General features: G+C 41.5%; 2 protein-coding genes across 2 annotated transcripts; one reads left to right on the top strand and one right to left on the bottom strand.

Annotated features, from left to right (window-relative positions):
• Window positions 1-1,038: 1,038 nt before the first annotated feature.
• Window positions 1,039-12,053, top strand: chs2 (chitin synthase 2; the record flags this gene model as incomplete). Its single annotated transcript, XM_081372807.1, has 16 exons — window positions 1,039-1,067; window positions 1,366-1,501; window positions 1,606-1,794; window positions 1,893-2,902; window positions 3,146-3,235; window positions 3,309-3,467; window positions 3,553-3,727; window positions 3,801-3,902; window positions 3,993-4,134; window positions 4,605-4,805; window positions 4,894-5,178; window positions 5,301-5,353; window positions 10,369-10,438; window positions 10,535-10,797; window positions 11,610-11,720; window positions 11,832-12,053. 16 exons carry the CDS (start codon window positions 1,039-1,041, stop codon window positions 12,051-12,053), a joined length of 3,237 nt encoding a protein of 1,078 aa, XP_081228933.1.
• Window positions 12,054-13,172: 1,119 nt separating this feature from the next.
• Window positions 13,173-18,056, bottom strand: LOC308694417 (complement C1q tumor necrosis factor-related protein 4-like). The gene is made up of 2 exons (XM_081371928.1): window positions 17,943-18,056; window positions 13,173-14,757 (listed from the first exon to the last, which is right to left on the bottom strand). Exons 1-2 carry the CDS (start codon window positions 17,944-17,946, stop codon window positions 13,676-13,678), a joined length of 1,086 nt encoding a protein of 361 aa, XP_081228054.1. The 5' UTR covers window positions 17,947-18,056; the 3' UTR covers window positions 13,173-13,675.
• Between the last annotated feature and the right edge of the window lie 8,884 nt (window positions 18,057-26,940).

Here is a 26,940-nt window from a genome sequence, read left to right as displayed (position 1 = left end):
CTGTCTGAACGTACAACAGGATCTATCAACTATAACCATAGTGACATTGACTAAAGTAAATACAATTTTAAAGTCTTATCACATTTGAAAAAGACGAGGCGAATGTTCACTCATCAAATTAACCGACAACAGCTTTAATACCTGAGTGAGAGCAAAGCATTTGAGTCGCACCAAAGACTTTATATAAGAGACTTTGGTCGCACATACATAACACTCACAGAGGCAGTTCAGTGGAAGACAGTGACCATATCTAAAGTTCACCAGTTGTCCTTACTTGCACCACTTTTGCTATGTACTAACCAATGCGTACCGGGAATACCCCACAAGACTTGCCATTTTGGAGATGATCTGACCCAGTCATCTTTGTCCCTGGTCAAAGTCACTCAGATCTTTTCGCTCGCCCATTTTTCCTGCTTCCAACACATGAAATTCAAAAGCTGACTGGTTCACTTGTGGCCGAATATATCCCACACCTTGACAGATGCCATTGTAACGATATAATCAATGTTATTCACTTTTCCTTTCAGTGGTTTTAATGTGGCTGATCAGTTTATATCTTTCATTTCGACAGTTACATTAATGTTCTTTGCATATGCTCATTTGGTCTTTGTGTGCTGTAAGTCAACTAGTTCTTTCGCACGGACTCCATTTCCTTATGCATATTATGTGCATGAGAATTACCCCCCAAATTAATGCCATTAGTTGGAAGCAGAGAATTTTCTAGAATGTCGCTGTATAGTGTGGCATTACAATATTTCTTCCTTGTAATTGTGTTTCATAGAAAAATCCGTTAATTAGAAGGGATTTACCACATTTGTTTAACCAAAGTTGTATATCCGGTAAGTCGCTTAAAATATTTGAGAAACTCTTTTCATCATCAAAGGGAGTGGGAAATTAAACTGAACATGGAAAGGTAGATGATTTATATGTAAAGATTAATACAGAAGTCACAGCAGAAACTCCTCCCACCTGTTATAAGGCTCTGGTCTGTTTTACATATGGTCAATCAAAGGTTTTTGCTGCCTTGCAAACATCACTATGGAAAAGCAGCAGAGACAGGAATTCAGGTAATCATTTTTTTGTTTTTCATTTATCAAACTTACATTAAATAATTAAAATTAAGATCTCCACAAACATTTAATTATGCAGCTAAATGCTTATTTTTGAATTTAACATTTTTAATATTCCACTTTCTCTCAAATTGATTTCTTTATAAAGAACAATTCTTTACCTATTCCTGGCATATATTCCTTCAATCTCTCTAGCATGATAAATACCAAAAAAAATGTACATCTTTTAAATTTTTTCGTTCAAGTGAACTTTAAATTTTCCATTAAGCTATTCACTTTTTTTCTTCCCAAACAGGCGGCCTTGGGATGCGTGCAGAGAAGTGCCGATCATTCAAGATGAGCAGATACCAAAGAAACGAGTGCGGTGTTTGAAATGGTTCTCGTGTGCCATTGTTGGTGTACTTGTCTTTGCCCTTGCGCTGCTCAGTAAAGTGAGCTGCTTTTATAATCATTGGCTAATCATTGGGTGATAGGATAACAATTAACTATACACAAAAGGCTCGGTTTGACTGAAACTATTTTTTTTTCTTTACAGACATCATTTTTGCTTTTGATAACATTTGGGAACAATGAAACTGAGATTATATGTTCAGAAAAGAAGCCAGCCGCCCTACTTGGCATTGGCTTTGTTCTAGTTGGGCCGAGTGTTCTCCTTTTGCTAAAAAGCACATGGAAGTTCATTTTCAAGAGTGCAGCCATGCCCTCTAAAAAAACTGTTTTTTGGGTAAGCAAACAGAGTTTTTGTTAAACAGATGTATAGTAGCAGAGAAACTGATTGTTATGGCAGTAACCTTTCTGACTTTGATTTGATCTTTGCTCTAGGTCCTGTTTGTTGAGTTCCTGGTAGCATTGGGAGCTGCAATTCTAACAGTAGTAGCCATGCCACACTTTGACATTGTCACCAATGTGATGATCCTAAACAGTGTGAGCATCCTGTCAGCAGTGTTCCAGGTAGTCGCTGAGTGCCTCGCCAAAGAGAGGAAGCGGCTTATAATGCTCCCCGTATGCTCCATTTTCTTTATCGTCCTGGGTTATGTGCTGTTTGCAGTCAGTTATCTGGCAATCGAACATTCCCCTCAGATGAGAATATCAATTGGCCTTGCCATCGTGGGGACCATCTGTGTTTCTGTGAACTGGTGGGAAAACTACAGCACGCTCTTCTCCATCTCATGTCTAGAGGACATTTCCAAAGACATCGCTCAGTCCCGTAATGTGGTGTGCATCATCTCCAGTTTGATGAGAATCCTGATTACTTCAGCTGTGGTTGTAACTTATGTTCCTCTGTCTGGTCAGAACTGGGAATCGGTCAAATCCGTCTTCGAAACAGTCATTATTTCATTGGTGGCGCTCCAGATTTTATCCTCTGCACTGTGCCGCTGGTTTGTAGTTGTGGCTTGCAAGATGCACTCCCTGCACCGCAGCTTCGCTTTGCCCATGTACATGGCCTCGATTGCAGTTTTGGCAGTGTTTTTGAGTCCACTTGCATTTAAACTCCCAGAGTCTAATCAAACTTCTACTTGTTTTGAGAACGTTCAGTCGAAATCCAGTGATACATTGTTGCGCTTGATGTTGACTGATGCTGCAAATACTCTACAAGCCAGGTACATTGTGGAAAACATGAGTACAGGAGGACTGGCGTGTTTGATCTGCTCTGCTCTGAGCTGGTGGTTGGGACTCATGCTCAGTACATTTTACATCTGGTTCCTGAAGCTCCATCGAATAGAAAGAACCCAAGATCTGTTCGTGCGACGCATGTATGAAGGAGCGTTTCTGGAACAGTCCATGTTGCTGAACACCCGTTTTGAAATCCGAAAGAAAATCAAGGAGAAACGGTGGTAAGTGTTTCAACTTTCTAACTCTAAGTATGGTTGCATATTGTTCATATCAGCCAATATTAGAGATTTTTAAATGATCTGTATCGATGTTGAATGGTGCATTCTCATTGTTTTTTACATTTATGTTATCTGACTCTTACTTCATGTCCATCAAATGTTAGTAATTAAATGAAATGTATCTGAGAGCGACCTCTGAGGAATTACAATTTTCCTTTGGATTTCTTAATATGTGTTCCTCAGCACAGAAGAAACCATCAGAGTGTTTCTGTGTGCAACGATGTGGCATGAGACCTACGATGAAATGATGAAGATAATCATCTCTATGTTCAGGTAAACATACACTTACTCATTCAGTCTCAATTGAATTGTACTTGTAATTGAATATTATTTCTTTTACTACCAGGCTCGATAAATACAGGCCCAAGACCGACAAACACAGAGACGTCGAGTTTGAATTCCATATTTATTTTGATGACGCTTTCGTGGATGTTGATAATGGAAGGCAGCGCCATGCAAATGAATACGCTGAAATTCTTGTGGATGTAATTAAAGAAGTTTACACGTAAGAATCCTCTTTATTTTGATCTGTTTATGGTTACTGAGAATTTATGGGAAAAACTAATCTAATAATACTTCACATGCATTAGCATTTTTAGTGAGGAGGATCCATGTATATTCAAGCAGACGCCACCACTACCATGGCAGAAGATCATAAACACCCCCTATGGAGGTCGTCTGGAATACACCCTTCCTAATGGCAATGTGATAATGGTTCACTTCAAAGACAAGCAACTTATTCGTCACAAAAAAAGATGGTCTCAGGTAAGGGTCATGCAGCTAAACACAGGTGCAGATGTTTTGCGCTCAGAACTTCAGTAATCATCTGTGTTTGCAGATAATGTACTTGTATTACATTTTTGGTTGGAGACTTAACAGACAGTACTTCAAAAAGTTTGAGGTAGGAGAAGAACTGGATGACCTTAAGGAGAAACTGAAGGTTAGATGCTTAACTTTAAAGTTCACCACTAGTATTTCTACAGAATAATACAATATCAGCTAGACTTTGAATGTTTTTAATGCTCATTAGAGAGAGAAGGAGAACACGTATATCTTGGCCCTGGATGGAGATACTGATTTCCAGCCGTCCGCAGTCATGCTGTTAATTGACAGACTGAAACTCTACCCAGAGGTTGGGGCTGCCTGTGGCAGGATTCATCCAACTGGAACAGGTTGGATATATATATATTAATTATAAACCATTTTTATCAGGTCATTTTATTGTTTTTGATTCATTACTGTAAAATTTTCTAAACATCTAGAATAGAATAGTTTTGGTTCAGTAAGATAAAAAAAAAAAAAAAAATCAAGATAACAACCAAATATGTCTGAGCTGTATGTATTATCTGTAGGGATAAAGCCCGTTATTATACCTATAATCATACAGTAGGTGGTATTTTCCACCAAATTTATCTGTCATTTGGTAGAAACTAGTCGCAAATATAGACATGCACTCATCTTTGAAAACTATGGAAACATCTACATTAAATATGGTACAATGATTAACAATTTTGCCGCTTGATGACCATTGTAAAATCTGAGATCCACTCATCTATTCTAAAGAAAACTGCACTTGCGACTACTTATGTATAGTATAGATTATAAAGGTGATAAACTGACTAATAAGATATTATGCTTAAAGGGCCCATGGTGTGGTATCAGAAGTTTGAATATGCGGTAGGCCACTGGCTGCAAAAGACCGCAGAGCACGTGTTCGGCTGTGTACTGTGCAGCCCTGGATGTTTCAGTCTTTTCAGAGGAGCCGCACTCATGGACGACAACGTCATGAAGAGGTATACAACTAAAGCAAGTGAAGCCAGCCACTACGTCCAGTATGATCAAGGTAATGTCTACATGAAGCTAACCACATGACAAATAATATCAGTTCAGCCTAGACTAAACAAATTCACCTCTTTTCGGTGTAATTTCAGGTGAGGACCGCTGGTTATGTACTCTGCTTCTGCAGCAGGGGTGGAGGGTTGAGTATAATGCAGCATCTGATGCCTACACCAATGCGCCTCAGGATTTTAAAGAGTTCTACAACCAGCGCAGACGCTGGGGACCTTCTACCATGGCCAACACCATCGACCTCTTGGGCTCAGGAGGACTGACTTCTGAGAGGAACAGCTCTATCTCAAAACTTTACATCTTGTACCAGATTATCAGCATGGCAGCTTCCATCTTGGGCCCTGCCACTATCTGTCTCATGATATCAGGTAAGGATTTGCTTGCATAGAAAAATTTACAGTAATTTATTTGCATTAGATTCATTGTGCTGTTTTATGGCAGAAAAAAAGGGCTATTAAAGGGCTATTAAAGTGCTTTCTTTACCTTGCAGGAAGCTTTGTGTTCATTTTGGAAATCGGTGAAAATATTGCTCTTGCTTTGGCCGTAGTGCCCCCTACACTGTAAAAAAAAAACCTGTAAAAAAACGGTATTATTCCGGCAGCTGGGGCGCCAGAAAATTACCGTAAAATAACGGCAAAAAACAATCACGTTAAAATACAGTAATTTTCCATAATTAAATAACAGATTATATCTTTAATATTACATTAAATCTTATGTAATTACTGGGATTTTTAATGTTTTAAAAAGTCATATACACCTTTAAAACAATTAAATACTGTAAATTTAAGGTTTTATAAAATTATTTTATATAATAATGCTGTCTATCTACAGTAATTTTCTTTTAATATAGTTTTTATGTGTAAAATAACAATGAAATTATGTATAAAAAATGCACACAAGTACATAAATTCAAATACAAATGTTTGTAAATTTACAGTTTTATTTTTTATTTGTACAGATCCAATTTCACAACATCTCTAATTACGTTCTTAATAATAGCAAATGTACAGTCAATTTCTTTTAAATTAACTAAATGTATGAGTACAAATTACCTGCATATTTAAAGTATTAGTAATTGAACAAACACTAAACATCAAGATAAGTGATTGATAGGAAATATAAGCTTAGTATATAATTTAGAACATGTAAAAATATCCACAATAAAAAGCAATTACCGTATACCTTTACAGTATAACTTATTTTAACATTTACAATTACATTTTATCCAAAGTGACTAACCAATTAAGATAATAATTAAAGATAATAAAAAGCAACAAGTGCAGTGACAAGTCCCAGTTAGTCTAGTACAGTACACATAGAAAGGTGTTTTTTTTTTTTTTTTGTAACAAAGATTAAGTATTATTGGGTGAAGTGTTTATGAAAAAGATGGATCTTTAGCAGTTTCTTGAAAATGTGTTGCGTTGCGCCGGTCATTCCACCACCAGGAAACAGTCCAGGTAAATGTCAGTGAAAGTGGTTTTGTGTCTCTTTGGGATGATGGCACCACAAGGCACCGTTCACTTGCAGAACACATGCTTCTGGAGACACACAGATCTAAAGTAGTGAGTTTAGGCATAGGGCTACCTTTAAAGACAACTCTTGCTGCAGCATCTGGATCAGTTGCAGAGGTTTGACTGACACTGGAAGAGCTGCCAGGAGGGCATTACAATAGCCCAGTCTGGATAGAACAAGAGGGTTGTGTAGCTCTGATAGGAAGGGCCTGATCCTCCTAATGATAAGGCAAATCAGCAGGATCACAGCAAGTATGTTTTGGCTGAAAGCTGAACCATAAGCAGTTCTGTCTTGGCAAGGCTGATTTAAAGGTGAAGGTCATTCATCCAGCAAGAATTTTCCATCAGGTAGGCTGAGATGCGAGCAGCAACCGTCAGATCATCTAGCTGGATTAAAAGATATGTGTCATTAAGATAGTAGTGATAGGAAAAGTCATGTTTCTAAATGACAGAGCCCCACTAAGCAAAGTGATGTCCGAAAGACGTCTTTTCAATGTCTTTGTTACAAAAATCAAAGGTTGAAATGCCGTCCACTGAGGAGCCAGAATGAAAGTTATGAAGTCTTTTTTTGACGTGTTCTGCACGTCCGATATAGACGTTCATCGAACCTTCGTACAAGGTTAAAACTAATTAAAATGTGGCCATTGTGGACATATTTCAACATCATTTATGGTCTCATTTAGACATAATTACTTTGACTATTGCTGTCAGATGATCTTAGTGAGAATTAACAGAGGTTTAGATGTTGATATTCGTTTAATTTGAGGTGTCACCATTGTGGCGATCCGTGTTTGCTTTAGTTGGGCTCTTGGTCCCCGTTCCTTTTACTTTAACTTTTCTTTGGCTGCTGTAACAGTGTGTTTGTGTAACACAATTGTTGTGGCAGAGAAAGCCTAGAAAAAGTTTGAGGTGTTATCAGTTCAATGTTGATGATGACATAATTATCACAAAAATGGGCCTTTAATATTGTGTTTAAAGTTTTGTGTTTATATTTGCCATTAATAACCAACAACCTTGTGGAACTGCATTATTGGTGAAGGTGTATTTATTTGAAGGTGTGTAAAATGCATGTGCACATTATGTTTTGAGCAAGAGTATCATACAGTCACACACAGACATCAAGATTGTGCATATGATTTCCAACAATGGTGACAATTAAAAAAAAAGCTTCATGCTGCAATGCATGATGGGTAGCTTTCATAGTACAAAACTCATCCTTAATTCCCAAGCTTTTTTTGGTTGTCACCGTTGTTGTGATTCATATCCAAAATCTTGATGTCTGTGTGTGACTGAATGATACTCTTGCTCAAAACATAATGTGCACATGCTTTTTACACACCTTCAAATAAATACACCTTCACCAATAATGCAGTTCCAAAAGGTTGGTGGTTATTAACGGCAAATATAAACACAAAACTTTAAACACAATATTAAAGGCTCATTTTGTGATAATTATGTCATCATCAACATTGAACTGATAACACCTCATACTTTTTCTAGGCTTTCCCTGCCACAACAATTGTGTTACACAAACACACTGTTACAGCAGCCAAAGAAAAGTTAAAGTAAAAGGAACGGGGACCAAGAGCCCAACTAAAGCAAACACGGATCGCCACAATGGTGACACTTCAAATTAAACTAATATCAACATCTAAACCTCTGTTAATTCTCACTAAGATCATCTGACAGCAATAGTCAAAGTAATTATGTCTAAATGAGACCATAAATGATGTTGAAATATGTCCACAATGGCCACATCTGAACTAGTTTTAACCTTGTACGAAGGTTCGATGAACGTCTATATCGGACGTGCAGAACACGTCAAAAAAAGACGTCATAACTTTCATTCTGGCTCCTCAGTGGACGGCATTTCAACGTCTGATTTTTGTAACAAAGACATTGAAAAGAAGTCTTTCGGACATAATTTTGCTTAGTGGGTAGTTAAAAAAAAAATAAAAAAATAAAGAAAGATGGGTGGAATCTAACACAATCGTAATCTTGCTGTAGCAAATCCAAACCTTGTGCATACTTTTAGTGCAATCATATGGAATCAGAAGACTGTTATGAACATATGGAATCAGAACCGTTATGATTTTTATGTTTTAATGAATTCTTCCCATACCTTGTTTGCCATGATCATCTGCTTTCCACGTGACCTGAAATCACACACACACACACACACACACACACACACACACACACATACACACACACACACACACACACACACACACACAAGTTATTTTAAAACTCAGTATTAGATTTACACATGTCAGAATATGTTCCATTGGGACAATGCAAAAACTCAAATGACTATGATCTTGAAGCTGAGCTGGAAAGGCTAACAGTAATATTTTGAGCTGCCATGTGATTTTAGCTAAGTTACATTTATAGAAAGTAAAGTTAAATGAATATGATTTACTGTGACCTAGCTGCACACCTAGGTCCTAGGGGTTCATCATGTTGTATTCATATTCTAGTATTCCTGTTCTAGGCTTTCCTGTATCATCAACAAGTACCTTAAGTTACAGTATTTTGATTTCTTAACGGTCTTAATAAAGTTAGTCATGTTAACTATTACGAAATAAACAAAAGAAACACGGTAGGCCTATTTTTAGTAAAACTGTGGCTATTACAATGGTAAAAAATCAGCTAAAAACGTGTTTACTACAATTTTATTATAATAAAATAAAGTATTTTTTTAAGAGAAAAGTTTTCAGCTTCCAGACAGTGTTTCAAAATATCCCGCCATTTATTGATTTAATGTTACTGACTATCATAACGAAGATTTTATACACAATTATGGACTTTAATATGAATAACAAGTCTACTAAAGATTGTTTTAGGTCTTTAAGTTAATAAGTAGAGATGTGGGTTGGGTTCAACTGATCTTTCTTAACACAGATCGATAATTAAAAACGCATGCTGCATTTTCAGTGTTTTGCCCTGACCCAGTTATAACTGAACATCATTTAAGAATGCTAACGTTAGCATGGAAACTGTCTAACCACTTAACACAAATGTAATATAAAATATCGTACACACATGTAGTATGAGACTCTTACCTCAGCCGTTGATCGGTCGGGATGAGGTCCGCTGTGACGACGAACCAGGCTCACTGAAAAAGGGCGCATTATTTCTGGACTGACTGACAGACTACAAACAACTAATATGTGTTCAGCGCTCCTGCTCACGGCTGGTTGCTTCTGTCGAATACGATTATAGCTTTGAACCACTGTGATCACAATCCACGACTACTTCACGAGCGTAGACTGAAACTTCAAATCTCCCGCTTGCCCTTGACACAGATCGACGACAGAGACAGATCTGTAGCTAACTGTTGTGGGCGGGACTAGCAGCAACGAAACGTAATGGCGGATAATTTGAATCTGCGCGCGCGCGCGGGCACACACACACACACACACACACACACACACACACACATACATACAAACGCACACAAAGCCACGCAGATTTGGAAAAACGATTCATAAAAGACATAAAATATAGGCCTAAATGAAATTTTCGGGCAAATAGCCTACAAATGATGATCAAAATGAACATCTATTTGCAAGACAAAATTAAAAGACTATAAATAATTAAATAGGCTTGCCTAATGTGTGTACAAATCTTAAAACTCACTTTAACCCCCACATGCTTAATAATCTTTAAGGAAAACATGTTTAGTGACTGCTGATTTCTGCAGTTATACCTTATTTTCTTTGTTTTCTAATTCCACAGAAATAATCTGTAAAATATTACTTAATTTTTTATGTAAAATTACACATAACCCTATAAAATTACAGAGAATTTCCTTTTAAAAACGTAAAATTAATGTAAAACCAAAATAAAAGCAATTACCTGTAAATTTAATAGTGGACCTTTAAATTACAACAAATATCTGTAAAATAACAGGTATTCACTGTATAATGACAAAACGACAAAATTCTGTTAAAAAATACAGACCGTTTCCTGTAAATTTACAGTTTTTTTTTACAGTGTACTGTCTATCTCATCTTGTGCTTCAAACTGACATCTGACATGCAGATTAAAATTGCAGCAATTATGAGTGTGTTATACGCATTTCTCATGGCGGGAACAATTCTCTGCATCATAGGTAACGACTATGTATTTTTTCAAGCCTAAAAAACTATTTAGAACATCAATATTTTTAGACTGCACTTACTTTATTTCCTCATTTCTACTCTCATAGGGGATTTAGTGAGGCAAAAAACTTTTCTGACCCCCAGTGGTCTGTTCCTCATCGGCATGGTGGTGTTGTACATCATTACGGCAGCTTTACACCCTCAGGAGTTCTCACTGGTCATCTATGGGTTGTTATACTTCCTCTGCATTCCCAGCGGGTATTTACTCTTGGCCATTTACTCTATAGTCAACATGAACAATGTCACGTGGGGCACTCGTGAAACCGGCGGCCAGGCTAAGACTACAGCAGTCGACACCATCAAGAAGAAGGTCATGAATGCCACATGTTGCAAATGTCCATGTTTGGAATCTGAAGAAGATTCGAGCAAGGAGATACTACCTGCAGAAACCATAACAGAAACTGAAAAGCCTTTGGATGTTCCTTTGGAAACACAAAGGTAAAAAAAAAAAAAAAAAAAAAATACACTACAGCACAAATTCACATTGTTTCATCCCATTTCTATCCACCTGTGTAGAATTTTTACATAGATTTGAAAAAAATAAAATTAACTAATTAATAACTTTCAGATTACAGTGGATGTTATTAATACTACTATCACTAATAATACTGTATTCCTATAATGTAGGGCAGAGGAGTTCCCACTCAGTGCTCATCAAAGTAAGTATGTCTTCCACACTTAATATCCTAATATTCTAGCTGTTGACTTATTGAATTAGATTACAATTAAAACGGTTATATATTTAATTCCAAAAGCTTGGATTGAACATCTACAGATGAAATCTTATGACTTTCCCTTGCATGAATCTGCGCTTCCAATGGTAAGACGAATTGGTAGAAATAAATTATATTATATTATATTATATTATATTATATTATATTATATTATAATATATTATATTATATTATATTATATTTGTTTATAATTTTTTATCATTTATTTATTTTTGCAAAATAATTATTGTTATTCTGCCATAATACATGGCTCCATTTGAATGGACGACGTCAATGGAGAAACTCGCTTTTTTTGCCTGTGCTAACTGGCCCTGCCCTTGGTTGCTGCAGATATGTCAGGTGCATAGTGCATACACATAATATACATGTACTGTTTCACCACATGCAGGATGAAATCGATTTCTGGAGAGAATTGCAAAAGAAATATCTAGAACCTCTTAAAGAGAATAAAGAACAACAGGAAAAAATAGCTAATGATCTGAAGGAACTTCGAAATAAGGTAAGCCTCATAAGCTTGATGATTGTATGTCAATATGCAAAAATGACTTTGTATGTGGTTTTGTCTATATGCTCTGGAACAGTAAAGTTTTGTCTGTTCTCTTTCATATAGGTTACATTTGCCTTTTTCTTCTGCAATGCACTTTGGCTAGTGGCAACTTTCTTCCTTGAAACAATTGGTGACTCAATCTCCATAAAGATCCCAAAAATGTATCCTAATGGGACTCGATCCCCAACAGAAGTTTTTTCCCTTGATCCAATTGCACTGATGTTTCTACTGAGCTTCGCATTATTGCTGATAGTGCAATTTATTGCAATGCTATACCACAGGTAACTAAACATGCACAAAAGAATAAAATCACTATCACTGATTCTTTTATATGGTTAAAATTGCCAGACCTTTTTGTTTTAGTGTTTCACTAAATCACAAAGTGGAGATCATGCAATACATTATATATAAAACAAGTCTAAAGTCTGAAGATAAATCATTCCGTTTTATTCCTATTTTTAGTAATGGTGTATTATGTTCTTTTGTTTCAGAGTCTACACATTAATCCATTTTGTGGCATATGCTGATACAGAAATTAAAGCTTGTAGAAAGCAGTCACATCAGGTGAGCCAATGGATCCACACTAAAAATTGCCATTTTAAATGTTTTTTTATTTGTATTATTAACGATGTCCACGTTTCAATAGGTTGCACAGATCCAGGACTCAAACCCCCAGTATGAGACGTATGAGCCAGATACAGCCTTATGGTTTCAGAACCCCTCTGTTTTGAGAAGAAATGTGACTTCAGTATAAGGATTTGTATTTAAATCTAAAGATTTATTGTCCTATAGATACTAATGTAGCACAAATAACATTTTCTGAATTATTTAAGGAGTTTATTAATTTATTAATTATTTAAAATTTAAAGAGTAAAAAATTTCAATTCATGATTTTTATTGAGTTAATTACATGATATGCCAACTAATAATCAGATTAATCACAAGCAATCACCGATATTGGGTAGTTTTTGCTAAATATTACATTATTTCTGCCTACTAAAGCTTTGGATATGAACATTACTAGAGAGTGACCTTTTAAGGAGATTATGTTACTTGTTAAATTAACAATCCTAAAAAACATTTTAAATGATTTCTTTGAACATATTTACTGTTGAGTGTATTTAAATAAAAATGATCTATTATCTTTTGTAATCGTCTCTCATTGTGACTCCAGAGGTTTTAATGTTATTGAAGATCACAGTTTTATGCCATCATTGATGTGACATATGAATGGTGCATTTAAATTAATGTATTAATTAATTATAGAAAGGCTGATGGTAGTGTTTACTTGTTAATGTTTAAATGCCAATTTGACATATAAATACATTTATAAGTTATTAGGTTTCAAATACTTACGATATTGATCCTCACAATGTTGGCCAAACACACACACACACCCACACACATGGTTAAGTAAAGTTTATTTAGATTAGTTTATATCCAAAATAGTAAATACAATGGTACAATAAAAATCAGCACCAACTATGTCTATGTAGAGCATTTTGCCTCTAACAATATGAGAGAGTCACAGTTGCATGTCTTTCTAAACAATTATACAAAAATGGGAAGCCTTTATAACAGCTTTCAATAATAAGGTACTAAATATGATAAGCTTAGATCAATTGTTCAATTACATTCAAACATGAATATATATGAATTCCATTTTAACGTACATTCACTAGTGATCTGCTAACCATATGCAATGTAATGTTTGTTAATGTCATTAATGAAAGTTGTTGCCATATCTTTAAGTTTAACCTGAAAAAATTATACAATATTTACATAATAATTTGTGATGTGTAAAAGCACATAACAATAGCACTATGTTAGAGGAGCGAATGTATTGGCAAATTTAGTACAAAAATAAAAGGTTAAAGGCAGAGCTATGAATTATTCAGTACTGGTTCTTAGGGGAAAGTTCTGTCTATGTTCATGGAATCGGCATAAGGATAGACCAGGAATCCAAAGAATGTTGTGTAACGTCCCTGGTTGCTGTAAACGGCGTATCCGTCATCCTGCTGACTGTACAGCCAGACACTGTCTCCTCTTTTCAGTGACAACAGCAGACTCTGACTCTGCATCTCTCTCCTCCGTGACAAGTCCTCGTCGAACACCATGGCCCGCACCTCCCCTCTGCCCAACATCAGCTTCACCGACAACGCCCGACGAGGGTGTTTCCCCACCGTAAACGCGAAGAAGTACGCACCGGGGAAGTGGCAGGTGAAACGTCCAGAAGTTTTGTTAAAGTGGCCGCCTATGTTAACGTATTCCACGTCAAACGGGAGAGCTTCTCTTTCCCGATGCCCTCTGCTTTCACCCAGCACTGATGATGTTCTTGCCACTGAAAACGCAGAACGTGGTTCCTCAATGGTTGTTCTTCTCCAGTCATAATGGGCATCTATAGGGGGAGGACAACCTGGAATATGGAGGCCTGGAGGAGATAGGTGATTACTGAGATCTCCAACAGATGATATGGAGTCTGGGTAGACGAGATAACCGCTAAATGTGATGTACGGTCCAACGTTGCTGTAGATGGCGTAGTCGGGATTCTCCTGAAGCAGAAGGTAGACCGTATCCAAGGGCTTCAGACTGACCATCACGCTCTGGCTCTGCACCTTGCGACCCTGGTTCCAGTATCCGTCGTACGCCATGGCCTGCACCTCCATCCCGTTCTTCACCAGCATGACAGACAGCATCTTCTTGGGAAACTTTCCCACGGTGAACGAGAAGTAGTACGCACCAGGCAGGCGGCATCTGAAACCACCCGTATCTGGGTTGAAGTCATCACCGATGTTGACGAGAAGGCGGTCAAAGGTCACGACCCGCTGAGTGCCACCCAACACGCTGCTGCTACGTGTGGCGGAAAAGGCCGAGCGCGGGCCTGAAGTCATTGGGGGGATGTTGAGGGATGCTACACAGCCCAGACATGTGACCAGCCCAAGTAAACAGGACACACCACTGCTTGGTCTCCATAACGTCACGCCAGATGCTGTAGAAAAATACATTATCGTTATCAAAAGTCTTCAATGTCACTTCTTGGCAATGTTGAAAACGTAAAAAATAGTTCTCAAACAACTCCAAGTAATATTCAAAAATATATCAGTGTGCCATTATGTACTTTGCACCAAAGATACAAATTGAAATCTTTAATGCTGTATAATACTTTAAAATCAAACATTTTCCTTGAATTTGTTTAATCATGTGATTAACGGGTGTTAATGGGATGTTTTAACTCTGGTGGTCTTCAGTCAGTAGGCTATGACATTTTTTTCAATTTATCTGAATTATACGAAATTATATCGCTATATGAACACACAAAAATGTGGATCTGATTAGAAAAGGCTACATTGTCTTTAAAAAAATTTTTTTCAGTTAAAAATGGCAGCCATAGGAAATGAATGGGAAATATAAAAAATACTGTCTGTGGTACTGTCTACAAATCAGCCATGATAAAGTAGTATTTGATATTGTCTAAGTATATATACAAAGGGAAAACCTAATAAAAGTAAGTAATGTCTAAAAATGCCCTTATAAACAACTGGGGAATACCCAGCCAAATATATATTTGCAGCCATCTAGTGGTTGCACTATAGTATAACATGATTTTGACAAGAAGACACCAATCTGCCTTCCATGCATTATATTTTAAAGGGATAGTTCGGCCAAAAATTATATTAAACCCATGATTTCTCTGGCCGAGTGAGAGGGACTCACTGGACTGATCTCTCCTGTGATTCTGTGAGAGGGACACTGGGGCTTCTCTGGCCGTGTGAGAGGGACTCACTGGACCGATCTCTCCTGTGATTCTGTGAGAGGGACTCTGTGGGGCTTCTCTGGCCATGTGAGAGGGACTCACTGGACCGATCTCTCCCGTGATTCTGTGAGAGGGACTCTGTGGGGCTTCTCTGGCCGTGTGAGAGGGACTCACTGGACCGATCTCTCCTGTGATTCTGTGAGAGGGACTCTGTGGGGCTTCTCTGGCCATGTGAGAGGGACTCACTGGACCGATCTCTCCTGTGATTCTGTGAGAGGGACTCTGTGGGGCTTCTCTGGCCATGTGAGAGGGACTCACTGGACCGATCTCTCCTGTGATTCTGTAAAAGGGGCTCTGTGGGGCTTCTCTGGCCGTGTGAGAGGGTTCTCACTGGACCGATCTCTCCTGTGATTCTGTGAGAGGGACTCTGTGGGGCTTCTCTGGCCGTGTGAGAGGGACTCACTGGACCGATCTCTCCTGTGATTCTGTGAGAGGGACTCTGTGGGGCTTCTCTGGCCGTGTGAGAGGGACTCACTGGACCGATCTCTCCTGTGATTCTGTAAAAGGGGCTCTGTGGGGCTTCTCTGGCCGTGTGAGAGGGTTCTCACTGGACCGATCTCTCCTGTGATTCTGTGAGAGGGACTCTGTGGGGCTTCTCTGGCCGTGTGAGAGGGACTCACTGGACCGATCTCTCCTGTGATTCTGTGAGAGGGACACTGGGGCTTCTCTGGCCGTGTGAGAGGGACTCTCTGGACTGATCTCTCCTGTGATTCTGTGAGAGGGACTCTGTGGGGCTTCTCTGGCCATGTGAGAGGGACTCACTGGACTGATCTCTCCTGTGATTCTGTGAGAGGGACACTGGGGCTTCTCTGGCCGTGTGAGAGGGACTCACTGGACCGATCTCTCCTGTGATTCTGTGAGAGGGACTCTGTGGGGCTTCTCTGGCCATGTGAGAGGGACTCACTGGACCGATCTCTCCTGTGATTCTGTGAGAGGGACTCTGTGGGGCTTCTCTGGCCGTGTGAGAGGGACTCACTGGACCGATCTCTCCTATGATTCTGTGAGAGGGACTCTGTGGGGCTTCTCTGGCCATGTGAGAGGGACTCACTGGACCGATCTCTCCTGTGATTCTGTGAGAGGGACTCTGTGGGGCTTCTCTGGCCGTGTGAGAGGGACTCACTGGACCGATCTCTCCTGTGATTCTGTGAGAGGGACACTGGGGCTTCTCTGGCCGTGTGAGAGGGACTCAATGGACTGATCTCTCCTGTGATTCTGTGAGAGGGACACTGGGGCTTCTCTGGCCGTGTGAGAGGGACTCACTGGACCGATCTCTCCTGTGATTCTGTGAGAGGGACTCTGTGGGGCTTCTCTGGCCGTGTGAGAGGGACTCACTGGACCAATCTCTCCTGTGATTCTGTGAGAGGGACACTGGGGATTCTCTGGCCGTGTGAGAGGGACTCACTGGACCGATCTCTCCTGTGATTCTGTGAGAGGGACTCTATGGGGCTTCTCTGGCCGTGTGAAAGGGACTCAGAGGGATTGCTTCGGCTGCATGTGGATGGTCTGCTTTGGTTTAGACAGATGCCAACAGTTTCTGCTAAAAAAAAAGTAGATGACAATAAAGACAAAATACTAAAAACCAGTGATGTACCGAGCCGATCTTAAGGATCAATATCAGGGCTGATTAAACTTTTTTTAACTGATCAGTATCTGCTATCCTAAGCCCAATCCCTTATTTTATATCAGCTATATTAAGTGACTCAGACCGGGGGCACAAAAAATTGGATTGGGACATCCCTACTAAACTTTTACTATGCACTAACTTTCATGGAACAAAATTTAAGTTTAGTGTTGAAATAAGACAAGATTTTGATTTAAGTTCAGCAGAAAAAAAGGGTTGAACAAACACCACCCAGAATGCACATTCTTCTGATCTTTCTTGGGTACATCAGGAAGAAAGAGATCATCTACGAGGGAAAAGGTTATAGATACTAAATATCTCTGACCATAGGCTCCATTCAGTTCATATTTGTAAGCATCATTGGCAGGCATAAACAATTTATCAATTTCATGTGAAAATTGTTTTTTAAAACTTTGTCAGATACCTGTGTGCTCATGTATTTAGGGCCCAGCAACAGCCACCATTTCAAATCCATTTACATTAGTGTCAGGAAGGTCTGCAATAATTTACATTCAATATTTTTACTTTTGAGCTATTAAAAGTTTCAGTCTTACACAAAAGGAAAACAACTAAAATCAAAACTCTTTTTAATTATCTTTATGGCTTTTAAGTAGAAAATCAAAATACCAGAAGGTACACCGAACTCTATGAAAGTTTTATGGAAATGATCAAAAATGCACTGAATGGTAACTTAAAAATAAAATGCAGGTGAGGAAACAGTTAATAATAAACTACCAACCCATTTGATAATCAGGATAGCATCAGGATAGCTCTTCTTCTTTGACTTCCTCTTTTCGGGGATCTTTAAAAAACGTTGTGCAACGTTTTGTCGGGGCGGAACGCAGCCCTGTAGGCTACTCCCATTAACTGGAACAGGTTTTCAACTGAATATTACACCCACATATTATGTAATCAATCAGCATATTGTTGTGTAACTTCACCTATTGGAACAGTATAACATATTACAAACAACTATTGCGAAAGAATGATTTACAAAACAACGATTGCGAAAGCGTGCACGGATTATGAATTAATTTGTTCACTGTTTGTTGCGGCAAACGGCTCGCTGTCACGCCCCTCATTATACGGGACGATTGGCAGGTGAAGCTGGTTGTAATCAGCTTCGCACACCCTTATGCTGAGTTCAGACTGCACGATTTTAGCCCCGATTTTGGCTCGCCGACAGGTTTTGAGAAATCGCCGACAAATGCCCGAAATCACAGGCAAATCAGTGCTCGTTCACGCGAGTGACAATCACGCAGTGTGAATGAGCAAAGACGCAATCTGAGAGAATCACCGACGAGTCGCCGACGCCCGTGAGATATTTGGCATGCTAAATATCTGGACCTGTCGTGCGATTCAAAATCCTGCTGTGTGAAAAGTGTTCTGACTGAAAACTACATCGGCGATGACCGACAGCCAATGAGAGAGCAAGATAGAGCAGCGGGGAGTTCGGGGAGGAGTTATAGGCCACAGTATCAGTATTTTAATAGATATTACAATTATATCAAACAGAAACAAAGCACAAACATTTGCTTGGCCAGCAGCAACAGCAGCACATTGCAAAATTATTTATTTACCCCCAACTCTCTTTGCAGAACACACAGTCCTTGCTCCCCTTGTCTTCCCAGATATTTCCACATACATAATATGTTTTTCTTTTTCTCCTGTTCGCAGCAAATCAGTGCACAGGTAATTTGGATCGCAAGCTTCTTGCACGCTATCATTTTTAATAACAATTTCAGTCTCGCGCAAGAGCTGCTGTCTTACGCACGCGGGATTTTGTGCTATTTTCTTATCACTTCTCGAGTGTGTTTGGTTGCGAAATGTAGTTTGCGGACCAGACAGAAGTTGTCGGCGATTCTTCCTCCTGAAAGTCATGCAGTGTGAAAACTCCTGTCGCCGATGCATCGTGCAGTGTGAACATACCAGCAACTGAATGTTACCCCAGATAGTCATGCAGTGTGAAAAGAACAGTGACCCGACTACTTTGAAAATCGTGCAGTCTGAACTCGACTTTAGTTTGAAAGTGTTTGTGCTGCTCATTTCATGGTGTATTGTGAGTAGCGTGGACACAGTGGAATCGTTGGGTCAAAGACTGTTTAAACTACACAGGATTGTCTTGATTTCTGAGAGACTGCCGGTAAGAGGAGATATGTGTTGCACTAACAGCCGCGTTTGGTAGCTTCAATTAACTGTGCATGTTATGAACTTGGGGACTTATAACAATTATTATGTTGGTGTCTGTGATTGGGTTAGTGTATAAATTGTTGAGCTTAAACACATAACAGTGTTAATAGTCACTTTTAAGAAATGTATTTGTAAATAATAGTATGCTCAATTTGCTGCAGATAATGTTTGTCCAGAGATTCATTGTCTTAGAACATGTAGCCTAATCGATTCATTTATTAAAATGTTTATTATGGGATATAGCTAATGTCATTTTAGATGAATATGCAAATTTGGTGAGAAGCTGATTCTTTTAAAACATGGTGTAAAAATGGTGTAAGTAAAGTAGTATTGTGCAAATGGTTACTAAATTGAAACCACATTAATTATGTATTCTGTGGGTTTGTGTTGGTTTGATTCATGTGCATTGCTGTAAATATTTACACTGCTTTGTTGTGTTTGGTTTTAAAGGTTTTTCACCTACTGAAATTCTGCAATAAATTAAGAAAAGGATATTTAAGTCTCGTCCTTGTGAGTGGAATCCAGTATTTAACTCAGAGATCAGGACCCCCTTTTTCAAGTGTGGGACCGGTGCAGCTTAAAACACTTGACAGTGAAAAACCGCTCCAGGCCCCAAAAGCGCCAACGCTCCAGGCCCCAAAAGCGCCAACGCTCCAGGCCCCAAAAGCGCCAACGCTCCAGGCCCCAAAAGCGCCAACGCTCCAGGCCCCAAAAGCACTAACGCTCCAGGCCCCAAAAGCGCCTACGCTCCAGGCCCCAAAAGCGCCAACGCTCCAGGCCCCAAAAGCGCCAACGCTCCAGGCCCCCAAGCTCCAGCCTCTCCAGGCCCACAAAGCTCCAGCCTCTCCAGGCCCCAAAGCTCCAGCCTCTCCAGGCCCCAAAGCTCCAACCTCTCCAGGCCCCAAAGTTCCAGCCTCTCCAGGCCCCAAAGCTCCAGCCTCTCTAGGCCCCAAAGCTTCAGCCTCTCCAGGCCCCAAAGCTCCAACCTCTCCAGGCCCCAAAGCTCCAGCCTCTCCAGGCCCCAAGGCTCCAGCCGCTCCAGACCCATGGCGGAATCAAGGTCCTTGCAGCAATTGAAGACAGAGAGAAAAACTGCTAAAAGACTTTTTTCCAGGTTGGTTAACTCGATTGCTAGATCAAGTTAGAGTATGTCAGCGGAGGAACTTAAGGAGGCTCTAAGTAAGATTACGCTGGAGTCAGTTAAAGTAATTGAAGCAAATGATGAGTTGGAAGCTGCCTACATTGAAGCGCGGGATGGAGAGGAACAGTCTATCGTAGCAGAAGAGCAAAGGGAAGACACCAAAAAGTCAACAGAAGAGTGTGAGCAGAAGCTGGAGGAGGTGGAGGGTATACTGCATAAGGCTCTTTGGGAAAGGTTTGGCAGCCCAGAACTTTCTCTGGCGTTGGAAGTGGCAGAAGAGGAATGCAAGCGTCTTTCATCTGTCCAGCCTGATGTAAAACTAGACGTGTATGATTTTATGCTTGAACACCTGGAAGGGCGGGTTAAAGCTGCTAAGGAAGTTAGTAACCAGTGGAGCCGGTGGGCCCCTCCTGAGGAGCAGAAGGACATTCAGTGCCGGATGAGGGGGCTGGAGATTTGCGTGCCTGGATTGATATCAGGGAAGGCCGCCCTAATACAGGCAAAGATTGAACTAGAGGGGCAACCTGTCACAACCCACTGTCCCCAAGTAGCTAGCATCAAATTGAGGCCGACAGCGCTCCCAAAATTTGATGGAAACAAATGCAACTTCCACCGTTGGAGAAAGGACTGGGATGTACTCCAGAGGCAAGGAGAGCCGACTGGTTCAAAGGAGGTCAGGAAGTTTCAGCTACTAGACAGTCTTGAAGAGAAAGTAGCAGCAGATCTCCGCCTTTCAAACTAAGGGACTGCAGAGGATATCTTTCAGATTCTGGGAAACCGCTTTGGAAATAAGACAAGAATAGCTCTGGAGATCATTGAGGAGCTACAGTCATTACCTCCAGTAAAAAGCCACCAACCCAGAAAGATCGTTGACCTAATACAGATGGTTGAGAAGGCTTTACATGACCTAAATGAGCTAGGAGAAACTGGTGCTCTAAAAAACCCCCTTGTTACGAAGTCACTGGAAAGTAAGTTGCCAGAAGTCTTGAAAAAAGAGTGGTTGGTTTACGCAGCAGAGAAAAGGGGTGAAGCTGAACCAAAAGATCGGTTTGACAAGCTACTCATATTTCTAAGAAGTCAGGAGGAGATTTATGAGCAACTGGAGCAATTAAGGGATGATGAGCCTAATAGGAGAGAGCTAAGGACCCCGCAAAAACATGCTCGAACAAAAGCCACCAAGTCCATGGGTCCCCAAATGGGTTGCATCATCTCAGGAGAGAGTGGCCATAGAAGAAAGTTTACTACTGTAAGAAGTTTAAAGCTTTGAATCCTGTAGAAAGAAAAGCTGCAGTAAGTAGGATTGGAGCCTGCGGAAGATGTCTTGAGGTCCACACAGAAAGCGAGGAGTGTAAGACATTCTACCTGTGTAAGAAAGAGGGTTGCAAGGACAAACAAGGCCCAGGTCATCACTACTACCTGTGCCCCAGGCCTGGAAATAATGGCATATCCCAGAGGAGGCCAAGATCCAGTCCAGAAGGAGGAAGGAGCTGGAAGGGTACTGATGTCCAGGAAAATTTCCTGAATAAGCTGTCCCCAGAATTGGCCCAGCAATGCAGAGAAGCCTTCTGCAATTCTGTATCAAGGACACTCAATTCAGCTGCAACTGGGGGGGGCTTGTTGGCAGAGAGTGGTCTTCAAGAGTTCCCCGTTATAATGATGATCCTTGAGGTAACTGCAAATGCCGTGCAGAAGATCGGGACCTTGATAGATCTGGCTTCGGACACTAATTATATTACTCATGATGCTGCGGATGGGTTAAAGCTGAGGAGTGAGGATGTGACTTTGATTGTTCATGGAGTTGGAGGGATGCAAGTTACAGTGAAAACGAAGAGATATCTTCTGAAGATCTGGGTAAATACCCCAAAAGGCACTTTGAAGTCCCATCAACTTGTGTGCTATGGGCTTGATAGTATTGCAGAGGTTCATCGTCATGTGTCACCTAAGGAACTGCAGAAGTTCTTTCCTGATGTCCACCTCCAAGAGTTAGTTAGACCCTCACAAATCAAGCTTCTCATTAGCCACAAGGAAGGCCGACTTGTACCTCAGAAAATGCGTTCCGTTGGGGACCTTGTCCTGTGGGATGGTCCTCTGGGCAAGACGGTAGCAGGTTCGCATCCAGATCTTCTCGAAAAAGTTACTGTCACAGCCCATGCATCAAGGACGCATTTTGCACGCTCTATGCGAACGGCAGCTATGAGTTACAAAGAGCTCACTTGTAAGACACAAGCTCATATGCCCCAAGCCACTCGGGCTTCCACATCTGCCGTTTGTCGAGATTTTCTGGAATGGTGGAGGTGGGATAGCATCGGCGCTGCCTGTGAGCCTCGGTGCGGTGGTTGCCGTTGTGGGAAGTGCCAGCCTGGGGGAAAGGAGATGACTCTGTCGGAGGAGCGTGAACTGGAACAGGTAAAGAGAGGGCTGACTTATGTAGCTGGAGATCATCATTGTGAAGGGCCTCATTGGCACGCTAAGTACCCTTGGACAGAGGACCCAGTCTCTTTACAAAATAATAGAAGGGCCGTTGAGGCGACGTTTCTGAGAACTGAGAGACAACTAGCCAAGCAACCAGAATGGAAGGTGGCCTATGGAGCACAAGTCCATGAGATGGTCCAAAGGAAAGCTGCAATCAAGCTGTCAAAAGAAGTGTTGGAGACTTGGACCGGACCAGTGTGGTATATCAGCCATTTGATCGCTCCAAACCCCCACTCTGTAACTACCCCGGTCCGCCTTGTTTGGAACAGTAGCCAAAGGTTCAGGGGCCAGAGTTTAAATGATCTCCTCATCAAGGGTCCAGATGTCCTCAACAACATCCGTGCGGTTCTCCTGGGCTTCAGAGAGGGCGTCTTTGCCGCACTCGGTGACATCAAGAAGATGTATAATTCAGTCTGGCTTGAAAACCGGGAGGTGCACCTCCATCGATTTCTCTGGAGAGACTGTGAGAGTGAGGACATTGATGAATATGCAATCACAAGAGTCAATATTGGTGATAAGCCAGCTGGTTGTATTGCTATGGTTGCTATGCGAGAGACTGCAAATCTGCGTAAGTTCAGCCACCTTAAAGAGGAGCGTAGAATATTGGAGGAAGACACATACGTGGATGATGTTCTCACCTCCCATAATGATCAGGGCCAACTTACGCAAATGACATCCAACATTGAGCAAATCCTTGAGTCTGGAGGGTTTCATATGAAGCCGTGGGTCTACTCTGGCCAGAGTGGACTGAGTGAACCCAAGGACCAAGAAAAAGGAGGGCCTATGACTATGATCCTCCCAAATCAGCTTACTGAGGAAGATAATAAAGCACTTGGTCTTGGCTATACTCCTGAGGACAACAAGCTCCACTTAATGGTGGCTGTGAACTTTTCTAAGAAGAAACAGAAGATGAGACTGGGCAAAGACCTGCCAAGGGAGGAAGTAAGAGGGCAGGTACCCCACCCATTAACTCGCAGAGAGCTATTAAGTCAAGTCTCTGGCTTATACAATCCTCTTGGTCTTGTGACTCCTGTGAAGCAGAGGGGGGCCATTCTTGTTAGGAGGGCGTTTCAGGAAGCAAGAGCAAAGTACAGTTCAACCAAAAATACCTGGGACTTAGCTTTGTCTGAGGGACTTCGGCAAGATGCTATTTGCCTCTTGGAAGACTATGCTGAGCTGAGCAAGTTAAAGTTTACTAGGCCCCTGACACCTCCTGACCCAGGTGCTGAACCATGTGCTGTCACGTTCTCCGACGGCAGTGAGTACTCTTTTGGAGCTGTATTATACCTGTGTTGGTGTACCAGACAAGACGTTATTATACGACTAGTTGAATCTAAGGCTAAGCTGACACCATTGGACCAGAAGGGAGATGCGGTCAAAGCAGAGGTCTGTGGAGCTGTTTATGCAGCCCGGCTGAAAAAGTATTTCCAGAGGCATAGCCGAATCCGTGTGGAGAGGTGGTATCACCTGGTCGACAGTCAAACTGTTCTGGGGGCAGTCCAACGGGAGAGCTATGGGTATCAGACGTTCTTTGCCAACAGAATTGGTGAGATCCAAGGTAGCACAAATATCCAGGACTGGTGGTGGATTCCCGGGCCACTTAATATTGCTGACATCATCTCAAGAGGAGCTTCTCCTAAAGAGTTAGATGAAGGCTCTGAGTGGCAGATGGGCCCCAAGTTTTTAAGCCTCCCTGAGAGCGAGTGGCCAGTAAAGTCTGCTAAGGATGTCGCTGTTGCAGCCAGAGAAAACATCTTAAGAATCCAGAAGAAGGCATTCGTAGCTACGCTTACCCGGACAAGCGTAAAGCAGGAACCGAGGCAGTACCAGTGTCAAATTCCAACAGACCTGCACAGACCACCTGCAGACACTGCGGTTACCTTACTTGTTGATGTTAAACGATTCAGCGACATAAGACAACTTACAAAGGTAATTGCTCAGGTCTGGAGAGCGTCAAAAAAGCTTCTTCGGGTTAAGGCTGACGGAAGACCAAAGTGGGAGGCAGTCCAGTCAACTGGCATCATCACAGTGACCGAAAGAGAGGATGCCTTCCGAGATCTCTGCCTTGCAGCTCAAGAGGGAGTAATATTTCCCACTTCCACACTGAACCGGCTTGTTGTGTACAAAGATGAAGCAAGTGGACTTTTGGTGTGTGGAGGCAGAGTTCAATACTTCAAAAAAGATCATACAGCTGTGCCATTGGTGCCTTTTGATACCTGGCTTGGAACGTTGGTGGCGCGCAAGAGTCATCAGGAGGGGCATGAAGGGGTTGCTGGAACCTTATTGAGGATGCGGCGCGTGGTCTGGATTGTTCGAGGGAGAAGGCTCGCTCAGAAAGTTATCGACCAGTGCATCATCTGCAAGAAAGCAAGGGCTCGAGTCTGTGGGCAAGTGATGGGTGACCTACCTGTGGAAAGGTTAGGGCCTGCTGCACCGTTCCAATTTACTGCCATTGATCTGTTTGGACCATACTTGGTGAGAGATGACGTTAAGAGGAGGGTGTCCATGAAGGTCTGGGGTGTCGTCTTCTGTTGCATGGCAAGCAGAGCCATACATGTGGAGCTGGCCAATAGTCTGTCTACAGAAAGCTTCTTGATGGCCTACCAAAGATTCGTTGCTATCAGGGGGCATCCCCTCAAAGTGTGGTCTGATCCTGGGACCAACTTTACTGGTGCAAGGCCCGTATTGGATGAGCTGTATCATTTCCTGCGACACCAAGAGACGAGAAGCCTGGAAGAGTATGCCGTAAGAAGTGGTACGTGCTGGGTTTGGAAGGTGCTTCCCGCCGATTCGCCACATCGAAATGGGGCTGCTGAAGCTGCAGTGCGGATCGTAAAGAGGGCTTTTCAAAGTCTGGAAAAGTCAGTTGGGCTTACCTTCAGTGAGTTCCTCACAGCACTTCAATTGGCGGCGAATTTGGCTAATGAACGCCCGATCGACGCAAGAATTCAGAGTCGTGAGGACCGCATCCAGTATGTGACGCCAAATGCGCTTCTTTTTGGGCGTGCATCTCAAGGTGGAGACTTCAAAACCTTCAGTTTTACCAACTACCCCTACAAACGTCTTCAAGAAATTGAGGCCCAAGTTAACAGCTTCTGGAGAGCCTGGTGCCAGCTTGCCGGACCAAATCTTTTCATCAGGAGCAAGTGGCATGTTACAGAGAGGAACATAGCTGTAGGGGACGTCGTTTGGCTTTGTGATCAGAACGCACTGCGGGGCCAGTTTAGGCTTGGAAGAGTTGTCGCTGTTGCTCCGGACACTAAGGGTGTTGTAAGGGATGTTGATGTCCTGGTTACTCCGGGCCACTGTGTTCCAGTCCATTGTCCAAAGTCTGTGGCCCTAACTTTAGCATCTCGTGACAGGAAGGGGAGTTCCAATGGCACTATACTGCGAAGGGATATCCGGCGCCTTGTCGTTCTCCTTCCAGTCGAGGAGCAGACCCCTTGATTAGGATTGCCTGGAAGTTTAGCGACCTTTCCGTGGTTGTACGGAATGCTCGAGTGGGAGGTGTTGCGGCAAACGGCTCGCTGTCACGCCCCTCATTATACGGGACGATTGGCAGGTGAAGCTGGTTGTAATCAGCTTCGCACACCCTTAGTTTGAAAGTGTTTGTGCTGCTCATTTCATGGTGTATTGTGAGTAGCGTGGACACAGTGGAATCGTTGGGTCAAAGACTGTTTAAACTGCACAGGATTGTCTTGATTTCTGAGAGACTGCCGGTAAGAGGAGATATGTGTTGCACTAACAGCCGCGTTTGGTAGCTTTAATTAACTGTGCATGTTATGAACTTGGGGACTTATAACAATTATTATGTTGGTGTCTGTGTTTGGGTTAGTGTATAAATTGTTGAGCTTAAACACATAACAGTGTTAATAGTCACTTTTAAGAAATGTATTTGTAAATAATAGTATGCTCAATTTGCTGCAGATAATGT

This window comes from Scardinius erythrophthalmus (genome assembly GCF_964197995.2).
Source record: "Scardinius erythrophthalmus genome assembly, chromosome: 8".
Taxonomy (NCBI): Eukaryota; Metazoa; Chordata; class Actinopteri; order Cypriniformes; family Leuciscidae; genus Scardinius; species Scardinius erythrophthalmus.
This window is presented reverse-complemented; position numbering and strand designations above follow the sequence as displayed.